This window comes from Poecile atricapillus, chromosome 20 (assembly GCF_030490865.1).
Source record: "Poecile atricapillus isolate bPoeAtr1 chromosome 20, bPoeAtr1.hap1, whole genome shotgun sequence".
NCBI lineage: Eukaryota > Metazoa > Chordata > Aves > Passeriformes > Paridae > Poecile > Poecile atricapillus.
The window spans coordinates 6,591,395-6,615,182 of NC_081268.1; the positions used below are offsets into that span (position 1 = coordinate 6,591,395).

The 23,788-nt window shown below is 59.7% G+C and overlaps 3 protein-coding genes across 6 annotated transcripts; 2 read left to right on the forward strand and 1 right to left on the reverse strand.

The window, feature by feature from the left end:
• Positions 1-318: 318 nt before the first annotated feature.
• CDK9 (cyclin dependent kinase 9) lies at positions 319-5,696 on the forward strand. The gene is made up of 7 exons (XM_058853717.1): positions 319-475; positions 1,017-1,098; positions 1,508-1,598; positions 3,401-3,567; positions 3,745-3,916; positions 3,999-4,147; positions 5,058-5,696. The coding sequence occupies exons 1-7, from the start codon at positions 384-386 to the stop codon at positions 5,421-5,423; spliced, it is 1,119 nt and encodes a 372-aa protein (XP_058709700.1). The 5' UTR covers positions 319-383; the 3' UTR covers positions 5,424-5,696.
• A 926-nt stretch (positions 5,697-6,622) lies between these two features.
• On the forward strand, positions 6,623-12,209 carry FPGS (folylpolyglutamate synthase). 3 transcript variants are annotated; one of them, XM_058853716.1, is made up of 15 exons: positions 6,623-6,644; positions 8,390-8,518; positions 8,618-8,671; positions 8,783-8,847; positions 8,925-9,039; positions 9,132-9,209; positions 9,485-9,546; positions 9,649-9,751; positions 9,852-9,929; positions 9,999-10,146; positions 10,224-10,322; positions 10,505-10,655; positions 10,755-10,830; positions 11,153-11,219; positions 11,316-12,209. In XM_058853716.1, exons 2-15 carry the CDS (start codon positions 8,402-8,404, stop codon positions 11,741-11,743), a joined length of 1,641 nt encoding a protein of 546 aa, XP_058709699.1. In that variant the 5' UTR covers positions 6,623-6,644; positions 8,390-8,401; the 3' UTR covers positions 11,744-12,209. The 3 variants fall into 3 exon arrangements, with proteins under 3 accessions (XP_058709699.1, XP_058709697.1, XP_058709698.1); XM_058853714.1 differs by lacking the exon at positions 6,623-6,644 and adding an exon at positions 7,301-7,440; XM_058853715.1 differs by lacking the exon at positions 6,623-6,644 and adding an exon at positions 8,124-8,281.
• On the reverse strand, positions 11,779-23,230 carry ENG (endoglin). Of its 2 annotated transcripts, none has more exons than XM_058853712.1 (15): positions 23,071-23,230; positions 19,104-19,261; positions 16,840-16,974; positions 16,089-16,251; positions 15,759-15,915; positions 15,459-15,588; positions 15,044-15,218; positions 14,824-14,960; positions 14,554-14,691; positions 14,135-14,179; positions 13,922-14,032; positions 13,585-13,830; positions 13,311-13,374; positions 13,120-13,221; positions 11,779-12,674 (listed from the first exon to the last, which is right to left on the reverse strand). In XM_058853712.1, the coding sequence occupies exons 1-15, from the start codon at positions 23,126-23,128 to the stop codon at positions 12,505-12,507; spliced, it is 1,989 nt and encodes a 662-aa protein (XP_058709695.1). In that variant the 5' UTR covers positions 23,129-23,230; the 3' UTR covers positions 11,779-12,504. The 2 variants fall into 2 exon arrangements, with proteins under 2 accessions (XP_058709695.1, XP_058709696.1); XM_058853713.1 differs by having other exon boundaries at positions 11,779-12,694.
• Between the last annotated feature and the right edge of the window lie 558 nt (positions 23,231-23,788).

Sequence of the window (23,788 nt, forward strand, 5' to 3'; positions counted from 1 at the left end):
TGAATGCAGAGACACCCGGCCGTATCTGTATACTTTATTTTTTTTTTCCTAATTGTTTTTTTTATTAAACTTTTAAATTCTATAAAAATTATGTGAACCACGTTTTTCACACTCTGTCACAGCCGCGGCTGCAGGAGCATAAGTTTTGTTTAACTCCTGACGTGTTTAAGCACACAAGGGGCACAGGACAACGCGCTCTAGGGCCACCGGCAAAGGGGACCGCTCGGTGCCCCCGGGCCACGAGGAGGCACAACATGGCGGTGCCCCCGCAAGGACTACAATGCCCACAAGGCCCCGCGCGGCGGCTGGGGTCACGTGACGTGACCCCTCGGTCACGTGGCGGAACGGGCGGGACGCGGTGCTGTGGCAACGGCGCGGCCGCCATGGCCAAGCAGTACGACATGGTCGAGTGCCCCTTCTGCGATGAGGTCTCCAAGTACGAGAAGCTGGCCAAGATCGGGCAGGGCACCTTCGGGTGAGTGACGCGCCGGCCCCGGCCCTCCCTGACACGGCCCGGCTCCGGCCTTCCCCGGCCTCAGGCCTGCAGCCGGGGCCCAGCCCCGCGGCCCATCGGCACCAGCCTCGGGTGCTCCTTGCTCGCGTGTTCTTTCTCCGGTCACCCCTCTGGCTTCAAAGAACCTATCTGGCTCCTGGACCCTCTTTTTCCCAACCTGAGATCTCGCTCTGTCCCAGCTTGGCAGAGCAGAGTTAACCTTGAAAATAGTTAGGGTGGGGACTTGTAACTTGGGTGCAAATGTGCAACTTGGCTCCAAACGTACCATTTTTTTTCTCAAAATGTGCTGCATTACTGAAGATCCTTGTAAGGCTGCAAGAGCTCTGGGCTTTCTGTTGGTTCAGTGAGTCCTGAGGGCCTTTGGTCCAGGGGGAATGTTGCTATTTTGCCTCAGCACAGAGTTCTCTGTATGGTGCTTTAGTGTTTGGGCTTGTTCCTTGTCAGGAGCACCTGGCTGCTTTCTCCTTGTGGTTCTCATGGGTTTTTTCCTGTTTTTTTAAAGGGAAGTTTTCAAAGCCAAACATCGCCAGACAGGCAAGAAAGTAGCACTGAAGAAGGTGTTGATGGAAAATGAGAAGGAAGGGGTAAGTGTGGGGCATGGCTGAATTGGGCTGCAAAGGCACACGGCAGCAGCGAGGGGACTGGGCTGCACGGGATGGCTGCTGGGAGGTGACACTTCCCACATGTTTCTTCTCTTCTGGGACCCCCAGCACAGGACTCCACACTAGCTGTGCTGTGGAAGAACTGGGTGATGTGTGAAGCACATACTCAGGGGCTGGGGAGAGAGTTCACAGCTCAAACAGCAAAGGCAGCGGCCAGAGAGGCTGCTCTGCAGCTCAGGCTGGGCTGTCACATGTCCTGGTGTGAATGTAGAAGGTGAGGAGAGGAGGGTGGGACCTGCCAAGCTGCATGGTCACACCTCTTCTATTCTCTAGGCAGAGATGGCCTCGTCTCCTGCACCTCCAATCTCCATTCTCTTTTTCTCTTTTCCAGTTCCCCATCACAGCCTTGCGAGAGATTAAAATCCTCCAGCTGCTCAAACATGAGAATGTGGTGAACCTCATAGAAATCTGCAGGACCAAAGGTACTTTACAGGGTCTCCCTTGTGTTAATGAGGGCTTTTCTGAGCCCTGCTGAGCAGACTGGTGTCTAGTGGAGGGAGTGGGGTGGTCTAGCTGAGCACAGGCCTCTGTTCCTGCCTGTGGCATGGGTGACAGGTCACTTGTCTTGGAAATGAGTTTCTAAATGAGTCAGGACGTTGCTGAAGCTCGGCTGGAAAAAGCTGTTGCAGTCCTGCCAGGATATGCCTGTGCCATAGCAGTGAATGCTGCCTGTGCTGGGATACTCCCTTCTGAGTGGCTTTAAATGAACCAACACTGAAGAGACTTTGGAGCAGGGGCTCCTCAGCCTGGAGCTGCCTCTCTCAGTTGGCTTTGATGGTTTCTGGCAGTTCTGAGCTGATGACACAGCTCCAGCTGAGGCTCACTCAGCATCTCTTTCTGTGGGTGATGTAACTGCTCGTGCTGGGAGGGCTGGGACTTCACATGGGCTGTTCTGAGCTGCTTTTCCACCTCCTCACTCCCACCTGATGCCATGTGCCCCCAGTGCTTCGCAGGCTCAGCACACCTGGCCTGGCTATGTCTCCAGTGAAACATTTGCTAGAGTTTATATATCATGCTCTTGTTTAGATTTGTACTGGAAAAATACTTCAGAAAGTGACAGTTGATGTTACAGCCTGCCCTTCCCTAGCCAGTCATGTCAGTGGAATAAAAACAAACTGACTAGTATCTGGTGTTTTTTAAAGAGTCCAGTCATTGAACGGGTAGAAATGTCTGGCCTAGGGGTGGGAAATTCAAGTTACTCCAGTACTCAGGTGTGTGTAGATTACTGTCTGAATAGGTAGGAGTGAAAACACCAATGACAAGTTAATTTTTAATTCACTGTGTGATTAAAAGAGCTGCAACGATTGGGTGTCTGGCATACCAAAAGTAAATATTTTTGTAGACATGTCATTTGTTCCCTTTTTGCTTTTGTTTTGTTTGTATTCCAGTTTTCATCCAAATCTACCTTGACCTTAGTTTACTGTAATGTAGAAATTTACTGTTCTCAAACGTGAGGCTTTTCTCTTTTTATGTTGGAAAGGTGTGTTTGGGGCTGTGTCTGTGTGAGGAACTGCACACCAGTGTAGCAGGCGCCCTCCTGGCTGGGGAGGAGAGCAGCGTGCTTCTGTGGGGGCTAAGCTTTTCTGGTTGGAGATGCTGATCAGCAGATTTTGCTGATTCCAACTGATGAAAATCAGCCTTTCTTTTTAATAACGTTTTGTGTGGGTGCTCTAGGAACAAGATTGAAATCGATTGCTTCACTTGTAGTCATTGACTTCAAATTGCAGGTGGAATTTTATATCGCTTTGATCGAGATCAGTCCGTTCTCACAGATCCTGTTTGAGGTTGCAGGAAATCTCGCTTTTTAATGTGAGATTAGACAGATTTTCTGTGTTTCTGCATTTTTCCTGAGGCTGTCTGTGGGTGCCTCCTCTATTGCTGGTGCTTGGCTGGCAGCCACAGCTTGCAGGGAGGAAAACCCACAGCCGTTATGTGCCCAGAGCAGCACGAAGTGAAGCTTTCAAAGGTTGTCCTGCCCTTTCCTTGCCTGTCTGATGACATTCACTGTACCAATCCTCATCTCCTGTTCTTGTGTTGCTGGGTTTGCTCAGTTCTTCTTTAAAAAGGACCTTGAGGGCCTACAGGCTGCCTTGTTCTCTGTGTTCCTGTGCCCTGAGATTCTGTGTAGAGGGTGTTGTATGAGCTGCAGGGTGATGGGAGGTAAGAGGAGCTGTGACGTGGTGAAGGGTCCCTCACTGACAGCCCCTCTGTGCCCCTCCTGCAGCCTCTCCCTACAACCGGTGCAAGGGCAGCATCTACCTTGTGTTTGACTTCTGTGAGCATGACCTGGCTGGCCTTCTCAGCAACGCCCACGTCAAGTTCACACTGTCAGAGATCAAGAAAGTTATGCAGATGCTCCTGAATGGACTTTACTACATCCACAGGAACAAGGTAATGGGACAGACTCCTGCTGTGCTCAGAGGGTGACTTTCCAAGGAGCAGGTGTCTTAGAACAGGCTAGAGGGAAATCCTTGTTTCCCACCTCTGTAGCCTGAGCATCGTGCTGGCCTCAAGCAGCCAAGGAGGGCACTTTATTCACTTAACTCTTCAATGTCTTTCCTTGTACAGATCTTGCACCGAGACATGAAAGCAGCGAATGTCCTGATCACGCGGGATGGAGTCCTGAAGCTGGCGGACTTTGGGCTGGCTCGAGCTTTCAGCCTGGCTAAGAACAGCCAGCCAAACCGCTACACCAACCGTGTGGTGACCCTGTGGTATCGGCCCCCAGAGCTGCTCCTAGGTAGGAGGAGCCCTAGGTGGGCTCTGCCGGCTTCTTGGCCTTTCTGGGCCCTCTGGGAGACTAACTCGGCATCTCCGTTTAGGGGAGCGTGACTACGGCCCCCCCATTGATCTCTGGGGTGCAGGCTGCATCATGGCAGAGATGTGGACCCGCAGCCCCATCATGCAGGGGAACACAGAGCAGCACCAGCTCACCCTCATCAGCCAGCTCTGTGGATCCATCACACCAGAGGTGAGGGCCAGAGTGGGGATGTGCTGTGGAGAGCAGGAGTGTGGGCAGAGCCTGGGACCAGGCACTCGGGCCTCTTCCCTGCCCTGTGTGTTGGCTGCTGTACGCTCCCAGCAGTAGAGTGTGCCTGCTGCTGGCAGGGAGGCTGGAGAATCTTCTAGCTTGTGTTTTGGGGTTGTCTCTTAGACAAACACCCTCAATTTCTGCTTAAAGAAGAATGGCAGTTTTTATTCTCAGGTGTTTTGCATTGGTCACCTTGAAAAGCCTCTTGAATTCTGTCTTGTGATTTGCGGCATCAGCTCAGCTCTGGTGTGAGCACCCGGTCCCTTCTCAGCTCCTCCTTTATCAGCAGCTCGTCCTGCCCTCTTGTGGGGAGCAAGCTGAGGGATCTCAGCCCGGACTGAGATCTGTGAGATGTAGTGCTGGCAGCTGCAGAGTCCTCATCTTGCTGTCACAGTCATTATGTAAATACACTGAAGGCACTTTCTTTGGCATGTAGCTACCTGCTGTGGCCTCTCCCAGATCGAGATAAGTGCTGGTGATTGCAGCAGGCTTTGCTTTCTAAGGATAAAAGCTGTCCCATCCAGGTGATTATTTAGCAATCAGTTTGGTCACTTTATCTTTCTGGATGTGGTAGCTGGCCTGAACTGTGCTCTCTAGTAGTTCTTTCATGGGGAAACCAAAAATCCTTGAGCATTGTTTCCACACCAAGAAGACTGTCCTGACTTGTCTACATATCTCCAGGCATTAGTGCAGCCTTTAGTGCCTCTTTGTTGCTGTGAGAACAATGTTTGCCAGCTTGGAGATTATAAAATAGAATTGTTATTTTGGTTTGCCGAGAGTGTTTGAATCAAAAACGCCTTGTCCTTTCCATAACTGTTTCTCGCCAACCCCTTTTCCTGCCTCTTGCCAGGTTTGGCCAAACGTGGATAAATACGAGCTGTATGAGAAGCTGGATCTCCCCAAGGGGCAGAAGCGGAAGGTGAAGGATCGCCTCAAGGCCTATGTCAAAGACCCCTACGCGCTCGACCTCATCGACAAGCTGCTGGTGCTGGATCCCGCCCAGCGCATCGACAGCGACGATGCCCTGAACCACGACTTCTTCTGGTCGGACCCCATGCCCTCAGACCTCAAGAACATGCTGTCCACCCATAACCAGTCCATGTTTGAGTACCTAGCCCCACCACGCAGGAGGGGTGGGCACATGCCCCAGCAGCCGGCGAACCAAGGCAGGAACCCAGCTGCCACCAACCAGACTGAATTTGACAGAGTGTTTTGACATCCGGCGGGGTCCTGGCTGGGCTTCCCCACATTAAGCAGAGATGTCCTGGCGAGGTCTTTTTGTCTAGGAAAGAACTTTTTTCAAAGTGGATTGACTGATGGTGTTAACAGAGCTTGGCCATCTCCTCGGCCACCGCAGAGCTGCGTGACTTGGGGAGGTGATACCTGTGAGCTCGACATTGTTTCCCTGCAGTTTCCTGTCTCAGAACCTCCTTTTGCCCCCCAAAAGTCTGTCTTGGTTACATTAAACTTGCAAATCAATTGTTACGGATCTGGTGATGGAAAAAGCTTCTCCATCTATGCTGGGGCTCTTGGCAAATGGTGTGGGGACTGGCAGGACTGAGAGTAGCCCTGGACTAAACTTGCTTGGAGATGTCTCAGCTCTCTTGGTCTTACCATAGCTCCTGCATGGAATACTCTCTGAGCATGGAAGTGTTGATGTAGAACAAGGCAGGTGCTTCTGAGTCATCAAATGTGTCTTGGGCAAGGCAGTCACTCTAGACAGCATGACTAGCTCTCCCTGGAGACTGGGATCTAGCCTAAAAAAGGGCTTATTGGGCAAACCAGAGAGGTGGGTTGCAGAGCAGGATTTACAGTGGGAATTGTGACAGCACAGGGCATCCATGCTTTCTTCATTTGCAAACCATGACTGGAAGTCATATTGGATACACCAGGTGCAGGCTGGTGCAACCTGCTGCAAGTAAGCACTGCCCTGTTCCTGAGGTGAGACCTGACCTCCTGCTGTCTGCAGGGATTTCAGGATAGTGTGGCAGGGCTGGTTACACCATGCTGGGAACAGGGGGACACTCGTGTGTCCCCTGCTCTCTTCTGGAGCTGTTTGCATGAGAGACTAGAACAAGACTGCTGCCTCCTTTGGGTACAGTGACTAGCCTGACACTCTGGGATCACCTGTGCACACCTTATGCCAGAACTTGCCAGGATCAATTCATGGAGAGCAAGTGGTCCTCCACAGTTGCTCTCTGCAGTTGCCCATGGCTATCAGCTGTAGCCAGACATCTCCTTCCCGTGCCCCATGGATGCCAGGATCCCAGGATTCAACATGTGCAGCTGGTGATAGCATTTGGCCCTTGGTAACTTGTCTGTTAACAATTACTGACAAAAGCCAGGTCATTGGTAGTGTAAAGTCTCATGAGGAAGTGGTGGTGAGCGGAGCTATTCTCAGGATAAAAAAATGGGCTCTATAAAAGACACATACAAGGTAACTGTCTTGGTTTGGGGCTCTGAAACAGTGTCTGTTTGGGGCGGGGGGATTTGGTTTCTTTGGAAAAATAGCCAGTTATGAGCAATAAGCCAGTTGACTTGTGCCATTGTGGATAAACATGGTCCTGTCCCGAATGGCTGCTGTGAACCTCCTGTGGCTGTGCTGCCTAAAGGGAGACTGCAGTGGGAGCCTGCACGACAGCACCGGCCTTCAGTTCGGGTTCGGGCAGCCTGAGAGCCCCGTGCTGTTCCTGGGGAGCTGGGGGGGCTCAGCGCAATCAGCGCTGCCGTCCATGAGCACATCAGGACCGCCGCCACGAGCAGAGCTCCGGCCAGCCCGGGGGCTCCGCTGCCACCGGGAGAGGCTGCGGAGGTCTGGGGGTCCCTGTGCCCCAGCTCAGGCGGTGGGGGCTGTGTGCTGACAGACTGAGCGACCTCGAGACGGATCGTTCCTGATGCTACGTCCCGAGCGGGGCTGCCGGCACCGCCGTGCCCGTGCCGAGCCGTCCGGATGGGCGGGGGGCGGCCGCCGCGCTGCCCCTCGCAAAGATGGCGCTCCCGCCTTCCTCGTGCGACGTGGCGCGCGCTGCCAGTCGCAAAGATGGCGGCGGCGGCTTCGGGGGGGTGGCGAGGCGGCCCCGCCCCTTTCTCTCGGCGGCGCGCGCGGTTAGCGCGGGGCGGCGCGCGCGGCGGGGATGGTGGCGCGGGGGCTGCGCGCGCTGCGCGGGGCGCTGCGGGCCGGGGGGCGCCGCTTCGGCACGCGCCCCGCGCGCGCCCCCGCCATGGACTACCAGGTACCGCGCGGGGCCGCGCACCGGGCGGGGCACGGGGCCGCGACAGCGATGGGGCTCCGGTTCCGCGCGGGGCGGCAGACGCACCTCCCCTCCCGACCCCTCTCTGCCGCCTCCCGCAGCCCCGCTCAGTGCCGGCTGCCGCGCGCCATGTGTCCCCGCTTTCTGGTCGGGTCACCCCGCAAAGCGCCGTGCCCCGTGGCAGCAGCGGGTGAGCCCGGCCTGCAGCGGCAGCCGCTCCAGTAGCCACGGCGTGTCCCGGCCGCACGCGGCTGCTCCAGGTGCCGTGGGGGTGATGGCGGTCCCCGGCGTGGAGCCCCCCTCGGGCAGGCGGGAGCGGTGTCGCTCTGCAGAGCTGGAAGCGCTGTCGGTGCCAGTGCCACTGTCTGGCGGGACAGGGTCCAGCTGCCTGGGTGGAGTGTCCCCACGCTGGGGGCATGGGTTGGTGCTGTGCCAGGTCCCCCCTGCATCACCAGGCTCACGTCCCCTTGGCGTGGGTTCGGGGGGCTCGGTGACAATAGTGACCTCGTGTCTCGGTGTGCCGTGCAGGTGCTGCTTCATTAGCGCCGCTCATTAAACACGGATAGGACGGGTGCTGGAGCTCTGCCCGATCCCTCCGGCGGCGACCTTGTCCCACTGGGCAGCGCTGGTGCCGGTGCTGGGCTGTCCCGTGCCCCACCGCGGGGCCAAGGGGCACCTGGGGAGGGGCGGGTAACCCCTGCCCATAAGTAGCCTGTCCCCGTGACAGGATCTGGCGCTGCCCGCACGTCCCTGCGGCACCATGGCAGGGATGCTGCCGGCCTGGGTGACTAATGGCACCGCCGAGGGGACCGAGCCCGAAGGGGTGGGTCAGGGTGCAGCGGGCTCTGGGTAGACTGGCCCCTGGGACTGTGGCGCAGCCACAAGGCTGCTGTGATGGGCACTGTCCCGACTACCCTGGGCATCTTTCCAGGATGCAATCCGGATGCTCAACACCCTGCAGACCAATGCCAGCTACCTGGAGCAGGTGAAGCGGGAGCGCGGTGACCCCCAGGCCCAGCTGGAAGCCATGCAGGGCTTTTTGGAAAGGAGCGGACTGAAGGTGAAGGGCTGGTCCCCGCCCCTGTTCCCTCTGTCCTGTTAGCAGTGCCACCATGCTTGGCTGCCATGGGGGTCTCACAGGGTGGTTGAACTCTTACAGGTCGAGGACCTGGATCGACTGAACATCATCCACGTCACGGGGACGAAGGGCAAGGTGAGGCGGGCGGGAGGAGCTGTGAGGGATCGGGGAGTGGGGACTGCTGGTGTCTGTGGCTCTGTTTGCCCCTGCTCTGGAACAGGGGGTTTAACACAGCTGTCTCCTCAGGGCTCAGCATGTGCCTTCACTGAATGCATCCTCCGCAGCTACGGGCTGAAGACAGGCTTTTACAGGTGGGCAGGAGGGTCAGGAGGGTTTTGAAGGGCCAGTGGAGCTGTGCCTGACTCTTCCCCCTGCTCTGTGCCCCCAGCTCCCCTCACCTCGTGCAGGTACGTGAGCGCATCCGCATCAATGGGCAACCCATCAGCAAGGACCTCTTCAACAAGTACTTCTGGCTGGTCTACAACCGCCTGGAAGAGACCAAGGTGGGGCCAGCAGGGCTTGTGGGGGTGCTCCTTCCCTTGGGTCCCCCACTCCCAGGGTCATGTTCTCACCCTCACCCTGCTCTGCCTGACAGGACCCAGAGCACGCCAGCATGCCGGCGTATTTCCGCTTCCTCACCATCATGGCTTTCCACGTCTTCCTGCAGGAGAAGGTCAGTGGTGGTGGCCTCCAGCTTGTGACAGAAATGTCAGGTTGGTGGGGACCTCAGAGAGAGAGTACTTGGGGGCAGAATTTGTGTGGATCAGGCTGTCATGGCTGTAAATGGGATGCTGTGCCAGGTGGATGATCCCGTCACAAATAGGGGGTGTGCTCAGGTGTGGGTTTGGAAGGGCTGGTGGCAGGGACCTGTCTCCATCCACATCCCTGAATCCATTGGGACGTATGCTGCTGGTGGCTCTGATGGCTCCAGTGTCCCTGTGTCCCCAGGTGGACCTGGCAGTGGTGGAAGTTGGCATTGGCGGCACCTATGACTGCACCAACATCATCAGGTAGGAGCTGGCAGGGCTGAGCCTGTCTCCAGGGCTGCCAGGGCCTGATGTCCCCACAGTGGAGGGGGGAACAGCAGGGACACTGCCATGCTGCATCTCCAGGGCGCCGGTGGTGTGTGGGGTCTCCTCCCTGGGCATCGACCACACCAGCATCCTGGGGGACACCATGGAGAAGATCGCCTGGCAGAAGGGGGGCATTTTTAAGGTAGGGAGACCTGGTCTTCTCTCTCCTCTTACATTTTTGGGGTGTGTTCCCCCATGTCCCTGAGCATCCCCATGTTGCTAAGCACCCCCATCCTTCCCAGCCCGGTGTGCCGGCGTTCACCGTGGCGCAGCCAGAGCGGCCACTGGAGGTGCTGAGGGAGCGAGCCCAGGAGCGGAAGGTGAGTTGCTGGTGGGGGTGTGGGTGGGGGGTACCCCATGGCAGGGGGCTCAGCCTCCTCTCCCTGCAGTGTCCCCTCTACCTGTGCCCGGAGCTGGATGACTTCGAGGAGGGCTGCCAGGCATTGGAGCTGGGGCTGGCAGGTGCCCACCAGCGCTCCAATGCCGCCCTGGCCTTACAGCTGGCACGGACGTGGCTGCAGCGCCGTGGCTGCCAGGGTAAGGCAGGGGGACAGGACGGGGGCCAGAGCCCACCAGGGCCCCTGAGGTCTCAGTGGGATGCCTGTCCTGCCTAGGTCTTGGAGAACTGAAGGAGATGCCGCCAAGCACCGAGCTGCTGGGGAGGCTGGTACCACTGGCGCCTGCCTTCCGACTGACTGATGCCATGATCCAAGGTGCAGTGTGGCCATGCTAGCACCCTTGCCCTCACCGTTTCACAGGGCTTAGCAGGGCCATGCTGGACCCCAGCCAGTGCCATGTGTGCTGGAGGGCACGGTCTGCCCCACACTGGATTCCCATGGGGGTAGCGGTGATGGGGAGGGTGTGCGGGTCCCAGCCCTGCCCTGTGTTCCCCCAGGCCTGCGGGACACAGAGTGGCTGGGCCGGACTCAGGTGCTCTCCCACGGCCCTGTGACGTGGTACCTGGATGGAGCTCACACCACCAGCAGCATCCAGGCCTGTGTCCGCTGGTTCCGCCAGGCCGCCCTCAACCAGGACAAGCCCCATGAGTAAGGAGAGGATGCAAAGGGGGGCACACATTGTGGGGGTGTGGTGGTGCTGCTGGAGGTCCCCTGGGGGCATGGGCCACCTGCCCTTTCTCCCTGCAGTGGTTCTGAGGTGCGTGTGCTGCTCTTCAATGCAACAGGCGACCGGGACACGGCGGCGCTGCTCAAGCTGCTGGTGGTGAGGTTTGGGGAGCACGGGGTGGGTCACTGTGCCCAGATGCCTGGGTTCTCTGCCAGTCCTGGGACCTGCTTTGCTGTGGGTGCAGGGAGCCACGAGGTGGAGCTGGCACCCTGTCTGTCTGTCTGTCTGCCCATCCTGCTATCCCGGAGTGTATCCCACCTCAACTCCCCCTGCAGGGGTCTCACAATCCTGGGTGTGGGGAAGGGACTTGGATCATCCCCTGCCCCATCCCCTGTAACCCCGCTGGTGAGGGACTGGCCCCAGTGGGAATTCCATGGGTGGGTCCTGAGGGTCCCCACGGTGCTGATTGCTCCTGCAGCCCTGTCACTTTGACTACGCTGTCTTCTGCCCCAACTTCACTGAGGTGTCGGTGGCCAGCAATGCGGGTGAGTGTGGGGAAGACGGGGTCTCCCCCAGTTCCCCATCCTGATCCCTCCCCAGCTCCCTCTGCAATCCCAGACTGCTGTCCCCATCCCTCCCAGATCAGCAAAACTTCAACGTGACACTGGAGAATGCCCTGACCCGCTGCCTGGAGAACCAGCGGACATGGACAAGGCTTCTGGAGGAGAAAGTGGGGCAGGACCCCTGGCTCCCATCTCCCCTGCGGGTGGGGGGGCTGCTGCAGCCAGCCCCCACCCGAGGCTCCCTGCTCCTGGTGCCCCCAGCCCCACGACCCCTCAATTCCCCAGCCCTGGTGTTCCCGTGCCTGGCCCAGGCATTGAGGTGGGTAGCACAGGGCCGGGACCCCCATCTGGCAGCCCCTGCAGCCTCGGGGGCTCACCCCCACCCCGCAGCCAGCAGTGGGGCCGTGCTGCTGCGGGAGGCGGCCGCTGTGCGTGTCCTGGTCACCGGCAGCCTGCACTTGGTGGGGGGGGCCCTCAGGCTGCTCGTCCCAGCACTGTCCCAGTAACAGGGGACAGGGCTTTGCACCTCTGTTTACTTGAAGCAACAGTTTTGCCCCCAGTGATGCTTGGAGGCATCTGGAGGGGGATGTGGGACCCTCCTCACCCCATCCTGGCTTGGCTGTTTTCACCCCAGTGCCTTTTGCCTGTGCCCTTCCCGGGACACTGTCCATGGGGGGATGCTCCTGGTCTCCATCCCCTCCCTAGTGAGACTGACCAGGGGGGCCCCCAGGGTTTGGGGGGCTGCCCCAGGCTGTGATGAGGTCCCAATGCCTGGTAGGTGGGAGCCTCAAGCTGTGTCAAGGCTCAGCATCAGGGCGCAACTAATTTAACATAGGGAAAGTTTTTATTATTATTGATAAGAGTTTGTAACTTGGACAGGGAGCTGGGGGGAGTGGTGGGTTCTGCCCATCGTCCTGTGGGAGGGCAGCAGCCTTGCACCATCCTCCGCAAATAAACCTCTTGCTGCTCCCACTGGTGCCTGCTGCCTTCTCGGGGGGATGCAGGAGGGGCACGGGGGTCACCCCAAGTGCTGGGGCATGTCCAGGGGGCACCCACTTCTTCTTCCCCCCCCATTTGATGGGGAGCCTTGTGGGAGGTTTTGGCAATAGCTGCTCTTTCTGCCTCCCCACTGCAGCGGGGGACCCCAGGGGGGTTGCAGGGTGCCCCCCCCCCGGTGTGGGCTGCCCTCGGGGGGCCAAAGCATTCACTGAATGAGTAATGGAGGCCCCCTCTGGGCTCGGCCTGAGATTTGGGGCAAAATATCAGCTTAATGGCACTGGAGTGGGTCCCCAAGTCCGTCGGCCGGGGGCTTTGTGGGCTCGGGGTGGCCCGGGGACGTCAGGCCATGCTGCTGGTGGAGCAGGGGGTGCTCTGGGTGCTGCCGATGCTGTGGTTGGTGCTGCTGCTCTCCGAGGCTGGCGCCGTGCTGGAAACCGGCTGCAGTTTGGAGATGGGACCTGGCTCACACCGCCCGCCACGGGGGAACACCAAGGGGAAACCAGACTCAGGGCGAACAGTGGTGGCCTTGGCTCAGTCCCCTGGGACCTTCCAGCCCGCATGCACAAACCCTCATGGATCGCTCCCCAGCTGGCCCCTGAGCCCCTGGGATGGAGATGAGCATGGGGCACCAGGAGCGGGAGGGAGGGCAGATGGCAGAGGGCCCCAGACGGGTAGGAGGTACCCCAAGGAGCTGTAGACACCTGAAGCAGGGTTATTCCCCTATAGCAGTGCCAGGACTGTACAGATGAGGGCAATGGAGCAGCCTCGTCTCTGGCTCACCTGAGGACTTTGGCCAGGAGGGAAAAATGGGCAACCCAGTAAGGGACACGCATGTGACCTCCCTGTCCCACCACGGGGGTCCCCAAGGGTGGCGGATACTCACGGGTGTGTGAGTAGATGTACCAGAGCCCGGCAGTGAGGAGTGCCCCGATGAGGAAGGCGCCGAAGGTGATGCCCAGGACAGCAGGCAGCCCCAGCCCACGGTCTGTGGGAGGATGAGGCTGTCAGCACTGCCACACTGGGAGGGTCCCTTTCCCAATCCCATCCTGACCACCTCCCTTGCCCTGAACTCACAGTTGAGCGGCCTCCAGGCATCCTTCACTGTCACCTCCAAGACCTTCTCAAAGATGGTGTCATTCTGTGGAGGTGGAGGTTGGGGTGAGAGGGGGAAGATGTGCACCCCTGCAGGGTGACAGAGGTGAGAGTCCCCAGGCTCTTTGCAGACCAGGGAATGCTGCTCCTGGATGGGCTCTGTCACCCAACAGTGTGGGACAAACTCATCGGGCTGCTGCTGCTGATGGGGACCGGCAGGGTGCCCATCACAGGGCGGGGAGAGGGTTACACTGACCTGCAAGCCGGCCTTGCACTTGAGGATGGCAGAGAAGGGCATGTGTCCCCCCTCAGGAACGGTGTAGGTGAAGCGGAAACGCCAGATCTTCCTCCCGTGGCTGCTGGGGGGGCCCTCCAGCACGACCACCCCCGCCCCACGAGCCTCCCCACCCTGCACCAGCAGCACCGGCTCCCGCCCTGAGGCCACCAGCCAGCACTCCTTCAGCTGCAGGTCAGCTGGGTGATCCATCCACCGCATGGACGCCTGCAGGGGTGGGAACGGGGCACTCCATCAGGGTCACAGGCCCAGGGATGGCTGGGCTGCCCCAGCCTGGACATTGGGACAGTGGCAGTACCTGCACAAAGGCCTCCTTGTTGATCTCCAGCTCCGTCTGTGGTGCCTCAAAGGCAGCCGTGGGGAAAAGGCGCAGGAAGAGTTCCCGTGGGATCTCGCACTGGAAGCCCACCTGCAAGAGGGGGGCAGCACTAAGTGGGCACCCAGCACCCAGTTGACAGTGACATTTGCACCTTCTCCCATTCCTGGACATGCTGGGAAACCCGGCTCTTACCCGCACACTTCGGAGCACTGCGTCCTTGGCCAGGCTGAGGATGAGCTGCAAGGAAGGAAGGTTGGGTCAGTGAAGTGGTCTCCACTGCTGGAGTCTAGAGAGGGATGGGATGGGATGGGATGGGATGGGATGGGATGGGATGGGATGGGATGGGATGGGATGGGATGGGATGGGATGGGATGGGATGGGATGGGATGGGATGGGATGGGATGGGATGGGATGGGATGGGATGGGATGGGATGGGATGGGTGGATTGTCCCACACACACTCCCCCTCCATCTCAGCCCTGGGCTACAGTATGTTTCCAGCCATGAAAAAGCAAGGAGGTCCTGGTGGAGAAGCTCCACTGGCAATCATTGAAGCTCTCATGGGCCATCAGTGAGGCTGGAGACAACACCCCTAGCCAGCCCCCCTCTCACCTCATTGTTGGCATAGCCCCTGCCCTCCAGTGAGGTGCCGCAGTGGTTGAGGGGGCTTTTCAACATGAAGTGGGTGGCATTTTTCTCTGCCTGGCAGCTGATGTCCCTCAGGGTGATGTTCACCACGTCCTTGATGGGCTGGGAGGAAAGCACACTGTAGTCACCCACTGACAGGGGGCAGCCCTGTGGCACCCACCCTGAGCACCCAGAGGAAAATGCAACTTCTGAGTGATTTTGGTGGACATTGGCACCTCTGTCCACCCTCCTCACCTCCAGGTAGGACCTGATGATGACGATCTCCATGGTTTCATCTGTGCACTTCCAGGGCTTGAGCGTGAGCAGCACCTGGTGGGGCAAGTCTGGAGGCTGTGGAGTGGGAGTGGTCGCCACAGGCATCTCAACCATCTCTGCAGGACAGGGAGATGGTGGGGCTGAGTGGGAGTGGTGGAAACCCCCATCCCACCCAGCCCTGGGGCCCTGGGGGCCTCACCGTGCCCCTGAATCTCCAGGCTGATGTGGGTGCTAGCAGGGATGGCAGAGTAGGAGGCAATGACACTGTAGTTCTTCTCAAAGGCTTTAGCGATGAGGTCCTGCTCCGTGTCAGGCAGCAGCTCCCCAGGGAACAGCATTGGGAATAAGGACACCATCTTGTAACTCCCAGAGACCTGCAATGAGGAGGAAAGGAGGAAAGCATAGAGGGGCTAAGTGGAGACAGGGACAGCTGGAGATGCACAAGGCAAGGTTCATCCCAGTCATGAGGGCTTGCAGCAGGGGGGCTGCCACTTGCCCATGTCTAATGTCTCCAGGTGCCCTCCTGCCACCCTCCCCATCACACCAGCATCTCCTGGGCACCTGGCAGACCCCTTGGTGGGGGTGGTGGGGAAGACACATTCCTGTCAGCATACCATTAATTGGATGGGGCATTTCAAGAAGAGGGACCAGGTGAAGTTGACCTTGCTCTGCAGGATGAGGATCTGGTTGCCAGCATAATTGTCAGGACAACTCAGAGACAGGTTCACCTCTCTGATGGGGGAGCTGCAAAACCACAAGATCCTCCATCTCAGCATTCCATACCAACCAGTCCCACATCCAACTCAGGATGTGGGGCTCTGCCTTTGGAGACACCTCAACACCTTCCCAAGCATCTCCAAGCATATCCCACTGCCTGTCCCACGCCTGGGGTCCCGCTGCTGGCACTGTGGTACCTGGGCTCCGACTGCAGATGGATGATGTGAGCGGCCCTGGTGCTCTGGGTGTCACTGCGTGAGCAGCCCTTCACCCCGTGGAAGAAGACCTCAGTCTCAAGGTGCAGAGCGGCATTGAAGTGCTCCTGGGGAGTGCATTCTGGAGGGCTGCGGGCATCTGTGTAGGTGGCAGCGTTATCACAGTCAAACCGGGCTCAGTGGGTGGGGAGATGGGCCAGGGACATCACCCTGGGGAAGGTACTTTGCCCCAGGAGGTTGTCACCCTTCTGGAACAGGAAGGCCACTCCTGCCCGCTCCAGCCCCCCAGTGCTAGCCCCCAGCCCCACGCACCTTCTCCCAGGTGGAGCTGGACACTGCGGGGGTCCTGCAGCTCGCTGTAGGATGTGATGCCCCCATAGGTGTCCAGAACCCAGGTCAGCAGCTTCCCCTCACTGGAGACCATGGATGGCTCAGGGTTTGGAGCTCTGATGGTCTCTGGGCTGAGGTGGGCATCCTGTGGAACAAGTGACAGCATAAGCCGAGGTGAGGGGCAAGAAGCATCCCTCCCTTCCACAGGCTGGCATGGGGAAAGCAGGGAAAACCTTCCCCCCCAGGGTGCAGGATACAAATGTGAACCCAAAACAGGTGAGTGTCCCTGGAGCCTGGGCTGGGGGTCGCTCGGGATGAATGGGGGTTTTCCGGGCCATGAGCTGGGAGCAGCGAGAGTGGCTGGCGGCACGCGGAGGGCTCAGCCCACTTTATTATTAGCCACAAACAAAGCAGGAGGTTTATTTTGCTAACAAAGCGCCCGACCCCGGCTCAGCTCACTGGAGCCAAACCCCATCCCTGACCTTCCTCCCGCCGGCCGGAGGAAATGGGAGCTTTTTCCAGCCCTGTGCGTCATTCCCTGCCCGGCCAGCCCAGAGCTCAGCGCCGCCAGCAATGGTCAGGAGCGTCCCCTCCTCCCTGGGGCACCACAAGCATCATATCTGGTGATTGGGGTGACCAGTCTCCACCAGTGACCCCCCTTAAACATCCCCATGGGTGGCCCGAGCCCTGCTGCCCCCCAGGACTGCTCCTGTTGTGGGGCTGTGGCACTCACGGTATGGATGATCAGGTTTGAGCATGGGGAGGTGATGGTGGCAGAGCAGCGGGTGCAGAGGAGGATGAGCACTGCTGGCCGTCTGCAGGCATCGGCTCCTGGAGTGACTGTCACCTTCAGAGGGACAGGAGAGGCCTGGGGGGGAAACAGGAGAGTGTCACCACTGCGGCCACCAGCTGCTGTCACCTTCCTGGAACCAGAGGGACGTGGAGAGACCTCAGGCTGGCCCTGAAGATGAGCAAGAGGCAGCCATGGCTGGGTTTAAGGGGCAGGGATGCCACACCGATAGGACAAACACCCCCTGGCTCCCCTAAGGAAGGGATCAGCCATATGCCCACCTGGAAGATGGTGGTATCCCCACATTGGTTCCAGGACACCCCCCATAGTGGGGTTTAGGCACCCCCTTCTTAGGGACCAGGGCATCCTTGAGTTAGAGACAAAGTAACCTCTGCACGGTGTCCGAGGGTGTCCCCACACTGAGGACTGGAGCATCCCCACACTGGGCCAGGGCATCCTCACCCCGGGGACCAGAGCATCCTCAGTGTGGGTACTGGGATATCTCCCATTGACTACTGGAAAATCCCCACCCTGGGCACCGGAACATCCCCCTGGAAGGTTTCCCAGCCCCATCCCAGCACTGTGCAGCCGCTCCAGGCTCAGGTGCATCCATACCGGTGTGCAGGGATGCCTGGGCACAGTGGTGGCACACACCATTCCTCGTGGCTAGCGCTGCCTGCTTGCCTCTAGCCGGAAATCCGGATGGGGAAGTCAAAACTCCAGGCGCTAAGTTTGGCAACTGCTGCCTGAATAATGGCTCGCAAAGTTCTGCACCAGGCAGCGGGCAGGGAAAACCTGGGCAGGGAAAACCAGCCGGGGACCGGGTGGGTGGAGGCTGCTGCCAGTGCCGTGCACAGGGCTGGCGGGATGAGGCCGTGGGCATCCTGGCCTGGCCGTGGCCCCGTGGCAAGCGTGGGTGGCCAGGGACCCCGGGTGGTCCCGGGTGTCGGGGAGGAGCTGGCGGCTGTTTTTCCTGCCGCGTGTTTTGTGGCGCTCCATTGTTTGGCTGCGCGAGTGGCGGGAGCCTCGGCGCTCCCCGCCGCCGCCTTTCGGGTTATTTTTTTTCTTTTTCTTCTCCTTTTTTTTTTTTTTTTTTTTTCATCGTGGGGATCTGCTTATAGAAAGCAGCTTCCAGTAATTCTTCTATAAGTGGAGTCGTGTCCCTGCCCAGCTTCCCCCGCGCTCCGTGGGGCTCAGGGCCGCAGCCGTGACATCAGTGCGTGTCCCCAGTTGCCGCTGGTGACAACCCCGGGGCAGCCCCTGCCCTGGCATTTATCCAGGATGCCAAGGCCAGGTCACACCAGGCTAGGCAAGAGGGTTCCTTGCAAAACCGACCCTCCCCAGCGCCTCGTGGCCTCGCTCCCCCTCTGCTCCAAAAGCAGAACTGGGAGAGCTGGGAGGTGGCGGGGAGCGGGGAGTGTGGCGCCGGGTGGCCCAGGGCTGGGCCAAAATCGGGTGCTGGGCCCCAGCCAGCGCCAGGGAAGCCGGGCTGTCCTGCAGAGCTGCCACGCAAACCCGTGCACTGCTGCAAACCCACCCAAGAGTGCCAGCCAGTGCCAGCGCCAGCCAGTGCCAGTGCCAGCCCTGGCACTGCCCTGCTCCAACCCTGCCCCAAAGCACCCACAGTGCAGTTACCACCCCTCGGCACGGCCATGCCAAACTGGCAAACAAGTTTCTTCTCATTTGGACATCTTAAAATGATGTGCCGCCTTCATCCCTCCACTCTTTCCTCCATCCCTCCCTTCAACCTCCTTCCATTTCTTCCTCCATCCTTTCCTCTACCTTACATCCCTTCTTCCCTTCCACTTTCCATCCCTCCCTCCCAAGTGTGGTCACCACTGGGTACCCGTGGCTCTGCCCAGCTCCTGAGCCAGAACCAGGCCACCTTCCCAGAGAAATGGAATGTCCTGAGGTGTCCAGCACAGGAATATCTGTCTTGGCAGCATGGGCTATTAAGGAATTTGCCTCTAAAGTCTTTACATTCCCATCAAGGGCAGAGATGCCCAAGGCTGTGCTTGGAGAAGCTTGCACAAGGTGCCATGGAGGTTAATCCAGGTCCTTTCACTGCTCCTTAATTCGAGTAAGGTTTTCACATCTGGGACACCCTGCCTGCTGAGGACAGTGACAGGGTGACAGTGCTGTGGTGACAGCGTGAAGTGACAGTGCAAGAATTTCTGCAGGGGTGTACTGGGACCCCTTTTGCTCACCTTGGACCACTTGACGCTGAGGACATGGACTTCATGGGCAGTGTCCATGGAGCTGTTGCTGACGCAGCCCCGTGGCACCGTGCTGGTGGCATAGGAGAGGGTGATGGGTGCCTCCTCTGCCACCGGCTGCAGGTCACAGCCCTCGGCTCTCCCGGGGTCTGGGCGGAAAACAAGAGACTGTCAGTCCCCGCCGCACGGATGTGGGGTGACACGACACGGCGAGACATGATGGGGCTGAACGTCTCCGCCAGCTCCGGCACTGCCCCTTCAGCCTCAGCCCCCAGCCCGGCGTCAGCACGGCCCCACTGCCGGCACAGCACCCCCGGGACAACCGCTACGTGTTCGCTCGGGGCCCGTCTGCCACCGCCAGCCCCCTCCGCAATCACGTTAATGACCCTTGGATCCGGGCTGGAAAAATCCACTGTCCCTGCTCGCCACTGCCGCGTGCCAAAACTCGCACCCGGCCGCCCCGAAGGCTGGGGCGGTGGCGGAAGCCCCCCCGCCTTCCCCCGCCGCAGGAAAGTGGGAAGCGCAGGTATGGAAATGGCTGTAAAGCTCATCCTCCGCGGGCGCTGAGGCGTGAGCTTTGCCCCATCCCAAAGCCCCCGGCGACGCGCGGCGAGCGGGGCCGGCCGGCGGCTGCCAAGGGAAATCCTGAGCGCAAACAGCCATTTGAAGGCCTGATCCTGTAAATCCCCACGTGCCTCGACAGTTTCCTCTGCCTCAGGCAGCCCTGCTGTGGCCGGGCTGTCCTCAACTTGGCCCCGAGGAACCGACTGCATCCATGGGTGCTCCCTTCCAGGGAGCTGGGCAGGACGGACCCCCGTGGTCACAGCTGGGGGCTTTCTATGGGGACACAGTGCCTGGGATGCTGTGTTTGCTTTAGAATTGGTCACTGAGCTCTTATCCCTTCCCACTGCAACTTTTCCCATCCCTGGTGGCTGCAGCCGATGCACCAGGAGGTGGCTGGACCTGCACCGCGACTGGGGCTAGAGGATGTGATGCTCCAGGTCACTGAGTTTTTGGGACGCAGCACCCGGCAAAAGGCCGTTTGTTCCAAGCCATCATAGTGCACGACTGCATCTCAGCATTGGGGTGGGCTGGCCGTGGTGGAGGGGTCACGGCACAGACCCCCGGTGACGCTGCCGTGGTCCCACTTATTGTCCGGCGCTTCCTCCCCCCAGCGTGGCGGCCGCGCGGCCGGCAGCATCGGGAGGAAGATAAACAGCCGCTTATCTGGGCGCCACAGGCTGTGTCCCTCTTCCCTTCCACTCCTGCCCTGACGGCACCGGGCACGGCTCCGCTGGGCAGAGGACGGGCAGCGCTGGCTGCTCCTCGGGCAGCATCCTCAGGGCTGGGGGCCGCGGCTGGGCTCGCCCCTGGCGGGGCAGGGATGCCAGAGCAGGGGATGCGGGGCAGCGGTGCCAGTCGGGCACTGTCTGTCCCTGGGGAAGGCAGCGGGCTCCAGCATTATGTCAGGATCAGATAAGGGGGCTCAGCTGGGCCGCCGGGGCGATCAGATAAGGGCACTGTTATTTTCGTACTCCAGGAAAGGGAAAAAAAAATTGAAAGGAAGAAAGAAAGAAAATCCACTTTATGTTTTTCCAACCTGCGCTCTCCCTTGCTTTGGTGCTGCTGAGATCAGAGAATAGGGATGGTCCCACTGTGGCTCCCCATGGGTCAGGGGCTGAGGGGGGGAAATTCCTGGGGTTTAGGGAGTAGAAGAAAGACCTGGGCAGAGAACAATGCTGGGGTATGGGGTGCAGGGCAAGGGTGGCTCTGGCAGTGCAGGATGCCCATGGGATGGGCAGCTCCACTTTGGAATCCTTGCATCCGGCAGCATTGCCTCGACACTCGTGTAATGAGCTGATCCAGGACAGGAATGGGGATGGATCCTGCACTGAGAAGGAATTGTCATCCTCTGAGCCACCTCTGGCTGTTGGACCATGCTGAGGTGGCATTGGGGGGTCGGATAATGGGGTGGATTGGTCCAGGCTTTGGGTTTGACACAAGCCACATCATTCCTACCTCTCCTCAAAGATGGGAGGGGTGACCCAGCACCATGCTCACCCCAGTGCTGGCCCCTGCCAAGGGGGCACAAAGTCCCCCACCTCTGGAAGCCAGCTGTGTCCGTGAGACACCCTGACACTGCTCCCACCATGGCCACCCCAGTCCCACAGCACTGCTCCCACCAAGGGCACCCCAGTCCCACAGCACTGCTCCCACTATGGCCATCCCAGTCCCACAGCACTGCACCCACCAAGGGCACCCCTGTTCCATAGCTCTGTGCCCACTGTGGGCACCCCCAGCCCCAGAAGTTCCTGTGAGGAAGAAGCAGCAGCTGGATAGATGTGATGAGTAGCACAGGTAGGCAGGATGGGGACCATGTGTCACAGCTACGCAGGACATGGACCATATAGCACAGATACTCAGGATGGGGACCACATGGCACAATTACATGGCACAGTTGTGCCCATACAGCACAGCTGTGGGTGTTAGGGGTGGTATGGCCAGAGGAGATAGTCTGTTTAAATGGCAGAGTGACACAGGACAGGGACCATACAGACATACAATAAGGACCCTATAGCTCCACTACAGAGCACAGGGACTGTGTGCCACAGCTACGTGGGATGGGGATCATACAACACAGATAAACAGGACAGGGACCTTAGGAACAGACACTCAGGGTGGGGACCATATGGCACAGCTATGTAGGACTCAGCCCATATAGCACAGCCCTGTTAGGGCATGTATGGCACAGCCATATAGGGTGGAGACTGTTGGGGACAAATACAAATGTCATGGACACATGGCACAGCTGTGTAGGATGGGGACCAGATGGCTCAGCTGTGTGGTATAGGGACTATACATCATAGACAGGGAGGACAAGGTCTCTGGGGCACAACGACGCAGGATGTGGAGCATACGGCACAGTTATAGGATGGGGACTATACAAGAAAGCTACAGAGGACACAGACCTTACTGCACATCTGCACAGGATAGGGACACCATGGCACTGCCATAAGGCAGGGACTGTGGCCCAGGTATAGGACGGGCACCGAGCCTCACAATTACACAAGACATGGAACTTACTGTACATCTGCAAGGATGGAAACTGTATGGCACCACTATAGGGGACATGGTGCACACAGCACAGCCTCACCCGACAGGGACTGTCTGGCACAGCCACCAGACAGGGTTGTGACATTAGAGAGTGGGTGTCAAGCCTGGCAGTGGGGCCACCTCAGCACCACCCATGAGCACTGGCCCCCGACATGACCAGGAGGGACCAACCCAGTCAGGACACCCAGTGCCGCTGGCCCCAGCCTCTCCGGCTGGCTGCTGCTGTCCCAGTTCCCCTCTGCCAGCAGGCTATGTCCCCAAGTCCCCCAGCTCCCTGTCCCCCAGCTCCATCAGCACTGGCGTCCCTCCTTGAAATTCCCCCTGTGGCTTTGCAGGGATCTCGGGGTGGCTCTGACAGCTCTGGAGGCATCTAAGCCCCCAACTCCCTTTTGAGGCTTTAACGATTTTTTCCCATTTCTCGTCCCCATCTCCCGGTCAACCCCTCCATGCTCCGTGGTGACGGGAAGCCACCAAAGCCACCCAGACCCCCTTGGGCCACGGTCTCAGCCCGGGCTTCAGCATCTCGCACGCCCCAGTGACGCAGCCGGGATTCAGGGGTCCCAGGGAGCGGCAGGGCTGTGCTGTGTGTGTTCCGGGAATCGGGCTGGGTTTGTCCCTTCCCACATCGAGGCTGCTCCCCAAAAACCTCCTCTCCCGGGGAGTTCCCGGGGGTGACAATCACTGTCTGTGCGGGCACAGCCGGGACCCCTTTGGCCACCGATCCGGAGTCACCGGTGGGTCCCGCCGCGGCGAGTGTCCCGTCCCGAGGGTCCCGTCCCGGGGTCCCATCCCGCGAGTCTCATCCCCGGGGTCCGGTCCCCCGGTGCCCCCCGTCCCCACTCACCCGGGCGGCCGAGCAGCGCCAGGAGCAGCGGCAGGAGCGGGACGGAGCGGGGGCCCATATCCGCCTGCGGCCGCTCCCCGGGAGCCAGCGCCGAGTGCGGGCGGCGGCAGCGGCAGGAAACCGACTCCCTTCGGAGGACGGTCCGCGGCGGAGGAAATGCCGCTGGCGGCGCTGGGGCCGGGCCGGAGGGGCCGGGGGGCGGAGAGGATGGAACCCCCTCCCCCGGAGGAGCCGTGCCTCAGTTTCCCTACAGCGCCGTGCGGGGCTGCACCTTCGGGGGGACGCACTGGAAGCGGCCCGGGCAGGGGGAGGGCGCTGGTACCCAGGGTCCGTGCCCCCAGGGACACCCAGGGATGGCACTAGTGAGTGAAGGGGTTGGATACGGGGGTTCTGGTGGGGTCCACCCACCCAAACTATTCCCGAGCTGCCCCCAGTGATGGGGATGGGGAGCTGCCCAGGCGTCGGGAAGGGGCTGCTGCCGACATTCAGCCCCCACTGCTCCCAGCCAGCACCCTAGCAGGGTCACAGTCTGGTGGCTGCCCCACGGCCCTGGACACCCACTGGGGTGGGCTGGTGGAAGCCCCCGAGCACCACTGCCAGCCTTGCCTGTCCTCTTGGCCAGGCCACAGATGGGGCTGCCCCTACCTGGCAGGTGGGCTTGGGGTCAGGAGATCCCTTGGGACAAGGGGCCCTGGGCGAGGGAGTCACAGGCAAGGGG

What these genes read in the sequence shown, in the direction of transcription:
- CDK9 (XM_058853717.1), top strand. Translation starts at nt 384, where the DNA reads ATGGCCAAGCAGTACGACATGGTCGAGTGCCCCTTCTGCGATGAGGTC. An exon ending in ATCGGGCAGGGCACCTTCGG is followed by an intron (nt 476 to 1,016) that starts GTGAGTGACGCG and finishes GTTTTTTTAAAG; the next exon opens with GGAAGTTTTCAAAGCCAAAC. An exon ending in ACTACATCCACAGGAACAAG is followed by an intron (nt 3,568 to 3,744) that starts GTAATGGGACAG and finishes TTCCTTGTACAG; the next exon opens with ATCTTGCACCGAGACATGAA.
- ENG (XM_058853712.1), bottom strand. Translation starts at nt 23,128, where the DNA reads ATGGGCCCCCGCTCCGTCCCGCTCCTGCCGCTGCTCCTGGCGCTGCTC. An exon ending in CCTGGAGATTCAGGGGCACG is followed by an intron (nt 14,961 to 15,043) that starts GTGAGGCCCCCA and finishes CCTGTCCTGCAG; the next exon opens with AGATGGTTGAGATGCCTGTG. An exon ending in GGGGCTATGCCAACAATGAG is followed by an intron (nt 14,180 to 14,553) that starts GTGAGAGGGGGG and finishes CCTTCCTTGCAG; the next exon opens with CTCATCCTCAGCCTGGCCAA.
- FPGS (XM_058853714.1), top strand. Translation starts at nt 7,342, where the DNA reads ATGGTGGCGCGGGGGCTGCGCGCGCTGCGCGGGGCGCTGCGGGCCGGG. An exon ending in CCCCCGCCATGGACTACCAG is followed by an intron (nt 7,441 to 8,389) that starts GTACCGCGCGGG and finishes GCATCTTTCCAG; the next exon opens with GATGCAATCCGGATGCTCAA. An exon ending in AACCAGGACAAGCCCCATGA is followed by an intron (nt 10,656 to 10,754) that starts GTAAGGAGAGGA and finishes TTCTCCCTGCAG; the next exon opens with TGGTTCTGAGGTGCGTGTGC.